Genomic DNA, 6,109 nt, shown 5'->3' with positions numbered 1-6,109 from the left:
GAGAGAGAGAGAGAGAGAGAGAGAGAGAGAGAGAGAGAGAGAGAGAGAGAGAGAGAGAAAGAGAGAGAAAGGATCTAAATTTCATCACATTGAAATTTGCAGTCCCACTGCACTTTGTGACATTTGAGCGAAATCCATCTATTCAGTTGTTAGTCACGAATTTTACGATGACTCTGAATAATTGCATAGATTCCACTGTCTATCTCGTTTATCCTTTCCCTTTTCTCCGCCGTGTCTTGTATCACACGGGACAAGAGTATCGCTTCACAAAGTTGAACGTTTGGGTCACGTTACGGCTGAATGAAGTTTGCGTCCGTCGCGATGTCAAGTGTTGCAATATATCACGAATGGTGTTCGACAGAACCTTCTGATGCTGGCCCTTAAGAACTTAGTTTGTCACAAAGTTGTATTTAACTTATAAACTTGATATCTGCCCAAAATCATATCGAGAAAAGCAAAAGAATCCTTTTCGCGCATTCTGGTCGACAATTAATCCATTAGCCAATTGAATCAAGCACGTACGATTTTTTAAACAATTTAGGACTCAAACGAATGTTTTGGAAAAGCGAGAATTTTGTTATTGTACTTTGCGACTTTGGTGAGATTCTTCTCTCTTAAATTGTTCCGCGTTTCCCGTCAATCAAAACTTTTAATTACCGTACCAATAGTAATTGTCCTCATAATCGCAAATTCCGAGAAGCGAGTTCGAGAAACGACGGCCAAGTTTTCCGAGCCAAGTTATCGCTCAAAAGTTACCGCTGCAATACTGCTGTCGCTCGAGCTTTCCGCAAATATTTAATCTGCGCAAAGTGATCAACGAGCTCGTCGATCAAGGAGGCGAAAGGCATTCCGCGAGTTAGCGCTTAACTGCAAGAACAACGTCCTTCCGATCACCAATACCGCGAGGGAGAAAGTAAAATCAAGTTTCCACATTCCAATTTACAAATTCAAGCTGAGAGAAAATTCACTTATGATGAAATTAGAGATTACTGCAATTTCAAGAAATTTCTTAGAATTCTCCGAAAACATTAGAGAGGGAGATACGAAAGAATGAGCGAGAAGCGCTCCTTACGAAGAATAAGAAGTCACTTCTCATCGGTCGTTGATTAACTAGGTTCTGGCAATTACACGACACGTCGTGACTTCTTTTTCCACATGCCGAAATTTCATTCGGCCATTTAGCTTCTCGAAACGTCGAGCTCATGAATCAGTTCGGGCCCAACTCGCTAGGGGTTAAGCGTGTTTTTTTTACGGGGCACATTAAACCACGCCCGCCCGGTCGCCGTAAGGGCAGTTAAAATAACGACCGCCATCTAAAAAGGCACGTGCGAGATAAATTTGTAAAGCTTGCTGCAAAAACGAGAACGGCCTTCGCGTCGTGAACGTGTTTATTATCTTTTCCGATGCATCGGCATTTCTAACCCTTTTCTCGGAAAACAAACATGGTTTCCCATGCAGTACTCGCGTTTCGTATCTCTTGAGTAGCAGTGCGTAATAATATATTTAACGCGGCTACCATACATGTTTCTTATTTTAGATGTAAATTATTTTTTCTTTGTCTCACAAATCACGTATCTTTCTTTCTGCAATTCGTAATATATATATATATGTTTATCATATATGATATATATATGATATTTATGATATATATATATATATATATATATATATATATATATATATATATATCATATATTTGTTTATATCGGGCTTCTTTGTGAACGAGATATATCTGTATATTATTGCAACATTTAATTGTTACTAGAATTTTTTGCGTGTATATATATATATACGCAAAAAATTCTAGTAACAATTAAATGTTGCAATAATATACGGATATGTCTCGTTCACAAAGAAGCCCGATATAAACAAACATATGAAAAACATCCGCGAGCGATTTTCGCGAATCACACAAAAGCCTCCTCCTTCCTCCCTCTCTCTCATACACACACACACATACACACACACACACACACACACACACACACAAAACGGAGGATTAATAATTATTATCGCCATGAGTCACGTGTATAGGACACATACTTTCTGTACTAATACGCGGCACAGTACACGTTCAAAAAAATATTTATACATCGTGTGCACCATAAATCCGACCGTCGAATAAAGCTGTCGTATTCGCCCTCTTGTCACTGCGTTATCGCGTACTCTTCTTGCTGCACAGTCAAGTTTCCATCGCTCTTATTATATTCGATCGTTGACCTTTTTGAAAATCAAAATAACATCGCAGTGAACGATCGGAAGAACATTGCTAAAAAGAAACTGCTAAAACTCCATTTGGACTACTTTATTTATATTACAATCTCTCTCTATAAACCGCTTTCTATGATATGCTTAAAAATTTCTGCTTAACGTTAACTTGAACGTTCATTTAAACATCAACTTTAGCGTTTAATATTTTTTTCTCGCTCAAGTTTAAACGGAAATTTTGTTACTTGAATTGAAATTAACGATGAAGCATTATGACAAACAAAATCATCGACGAATCACGACATAAATTCCGAAAGAAAAGAAAAAAGCTATTGCATAGTAAAGTTATCAGTGTATTTTAGTGTATTTAATTTAAAACTTACGGTTCTGATTTATCTGCAGCGCATATCGACCAAACCTTATTATTATTTTATAGTTGAAGTATTAACGACGATATGACAGAAAGAAAGAAGGTAATGGACGAATTCATTAAATATTTCCGCGTTAACGGGGAATGTCGAGTGCAAGAAGGCTAAGCAACCGAATCGAATAAAAACGGCGCCGTATCGGGCCACAATTAGATCGCGATTCGGATAATAATAATGGCGACGCTTGATTTACGTTCGTAGGTACGTGGGCGGCTCGCGGCGAGAGCTGTCGGGGGTGAAGGAACTGGTGACCTCGAGGCGGGCGCAGAAGAGGCCGTCGGTCGCGAGGTCGGATGGCGGTGGCGGCTGCATCGGGGGTGTCGGGGGCGTCAGTCCTGGAAGCGGCGGCGGCGTCGGCGGCGGCGTCGTCGTCGCCGGTAGTCTTCTAGGCGGCTGTAGCGGCGGGAACGACGCTTTGGCGGAACTCACGATCGAGGAGCTGGCCTCCATTCCCGCCGGAAATCACACCTCCGCCAATCACACGGGACATCCCTCTCATCACAAGGTCAGCGAACTCGCCAGAATCGATAGCGCGGTTCGCGCGCGCGCGCGTCCGCGTGTGTCGCGAGAAAAAGGGAGAAGCACGACGGGCGTCCGGAAATAACGTTTATTCATTTTTATTTGCCGATTATTCAAATCGTACAATTGCTATGTCCTCGTGCTTCCGCCAAACGTTTTGTATCCTTCGAGAACTGGAAGAAACATCATATGTAAAGATATTTTGTTGTTATCTTGAAAAATGGACAAACGCGTTTTAGTTTTTTCACTTTCTTTGAGCTGTGAAGAAGTCGATAGATAATATGAAATAATATGTCGAAATTACAAACGGGTTGTCGGGACTGAAAATGAGAGGAAATAATCGACGCATTCGAGTTAAACGAGAAAAACTGGAATTTCATTTTTATATCGTCGAGTTGTTGGTGATTATTGAGGGAAATGCTGCAAAAACTGCCTACTGTATAAGCATATAGACTCATTGGTAAGATAGTTAAAGGATTTAACACTGACAATCGTTGAATATATCTTCAGTGATTACCATCGGACTATCGGTGCAGTAATTGACAGATACCGAGCATGTGCTTCGAGACGAATCACAACGAGTGATATGTGGAAACGTTACGCCATAATTATCCAATACATTCGACAAGCTAATGTAGAACTCTAGCCCTTTTGAACAAACCAGGAGGATTTTATTTGCGAGACATGAACAAATTTTTATTTCAACTTTTATATCGTAGATATCACAGTCGTTTTTTCTCTTTTTAATTATTTGAGCGATTAAATTTTTGATGACAGTATCGCCGATCGATTAAAGTACTTTTTAATTAACTTTCGGATGTCGTTATATAATCACTACGCCTGCAATATATGTGCACAGGTCTACGATCTCACTGGTACACACGCATGCACGCACAATCACTAAACGTGGAGCGTGTGCGCGCGTCAGCTGTTGCATCGCACAGCTGTCGTGTACTACTGGATGTTCCATTATCGCGACGACGATTTTTTCACTGCAGATGGCGATTTTTTTGGTCTCATCCTTTCCTGTACGCTCTATTATTAGTATCTGCGCGTCAATTTCTTTCGTCTTGACAAAATCATAAAATTAACTTTATCATAAGGATAAGAGTACGCCGGGATATAAAGGTAATCTCATTTTGCTTTCCGGAAAAAATTTCTTTCCCATCTCAAAGATCTTATCTCGAGGATGATCAGCTTTTGTTGAATTAATCCTCGTAGAGATGGCCGAGCTAATGAGCGCCCTTTCTGCCGATGGACTGCGCACGATAACCTCTTTCCGTTGAGTCGGCCTATTAATTATCAATGGATCCGTGCATTACGCGTCTGCAAATCGGCTATTTTAATGGCTTTGAAGTCAATTGTCGATATGTTCGAAATTTGTCGATATTGTCGATATTTGTCGAAACGTTCCTTTTAACGGTGATTATTATGATGAAATAATAACAAATGCCTCCCGTGATCGCCTTTCCTCTTGCCCATCTTGGTTCCCATTCGATGAGCTACTTACCATCGCGTGAATCGTGATATCGATAGCAGCTAAATTCAACAATCGTCGCGAATTAAATGTTTATGCCTGCGACTCATGTTTATTATCGATAAGCTTGCACGAAAGTAACAGCAATTGGTTTTGTTTTTTATTTTGCAAATTTCAAGCGAACAAATATCCATCCATTAATTTAAAGCTGATTTTACAGGATTCTAATTTTTTTAGTCAATTGCAAGTAACTTCGATTTTAAATATTATGAACTTTTTTAAGATTATTGTTTAATTCATCTAATAAGTTAAATAGAATGCATGTAATAACATTGTGATAAATGGCAGTAACGAGAAATAAAGTTATGCAATTTTTCTAAAGTTTCGACTTTTTGATAGGGTAAGTGAGCTATAGTTGAAAAATTAAGGAGAAGTAGCAAAATGATACACAGGCGGACCACTTTCTTCGCATCTTTTTATATACTTTTCTCTCTCTCTTGCTCTCTCTCTCTCTTTCTCTCTCTCTCTTTCTCTCTTTCTCTCTCTCCTCTTCTCTAATCCGTTGATCTTCAACTATCGACTACCTTGCGAAGCCATGCGAAGCGAGAAATATCGGTTGCCGCGTAGTAAACCTTCTTGGAATCTCTCTAGAGAACGGAATGAGAGAACGCAAGGGAACCAGAAACTTGTATGAGACATCTTATCACCGACCAGGTTAATACTTTCTTTCCTCCTGTACCCTTTTGAGTATAAATTGAGCCGATGAAACGATGATTTAAGACGAGCAAGCGCACAAGTACCGCACGTTTTATCCCGAACTAAATCTATTTTAATCGAGCTAAATCTCGAGTTGAATCTATATTTCAACGCGACATTTTTAGTTTCCGAGAAAACGCTATAGAGACGCTGTAGAAAAACGCTGCCGAATATAACGTGATTAACATAATTTCTGTGCTCCTGTCGCGCGGTTACAGTATCGCGTCGTTACTTTTGCAACGCTCTGTAGAGAACGGGTGTAATATTCGGGAAGGGTAACTCACGTTAGTAATATTACACGGTGTGCCTAAAGTGGGGGCGAGAGGGCCGGTGAGCAATGGATCGACGACCCTCGCAGTCGACGGTTAACGTTCAGTTGCCTCATATATCTATGTAACGGTAACGCAGGTCTGATATCGAAGGCCTGTTAAAGCGACACCCTTTGTGCTTTTTCGGAAAAACCGCGTGAAAATTACTGAGAATATGTTGTATATTGTCGAACGAAATCACACAGCTGGCACAGATGCACACATCGTGCACATCTTTGTAAAGTGAAGATGACGGCGCACGAGAGTGACAACCAGATATTTTCTAAATTAAAGGTGAAGAGGGACAATGTAAACTGTTCCTATAACATGCAAGAAATATCAAAAATTAACTTTTACATATATATATATATATATATATATATATATATATATATATATATATATATATATAT

At 39.7% G+C, this 6,109-nt stretch overlaps 1 protein-coding gene across 9 annotated transcripts in view; it reads left to right on the top strand.

Annotated features, from left to right (window-relative positions):
• The window catches only part of LOC116847560 (protein sickie), a 108,279-nt gene that overhangs the window by 74,980 nt on the left and 27,190 nt on the right, over window positions 1-6,109 (top strand). For all 9 annotated transcript variants that reach the window (XM_032822697.1, XM_032822661.1, XM_032822670.1 and 6 more), the window contains one exon: window positions 2,838-3,141. In XM_032822697.1, the coding sequence (XP_032678588.1) occupies window positions 2,838-3,141 (304 nt within the window). The remainder of the gene's footprint in view (window positions 1-2,837; window positions 3,142-6,109) is intronic.

The sequence above is a fragment of the Odontomachus brunneus genome, unplaced genomic scaffold, assembly GCF_010583005.1.
Source record: "Odontomachus brunneus isolate Ranch 3 - 2012 unplaced genomic scaffold, Obru_v1 Obru_scaffold_004, whole genome shotgun sequence".
Classification (NCBI taxonomy): Eukaryota; Metazoa; Arthropoda; class Insecta; order Hymenoptera; family Formicidae; genus Odontomachus; species Odontomachus brunneus.
This window is presented reverse-complemented; position numbering and strand designations above follow the sequence as displayed.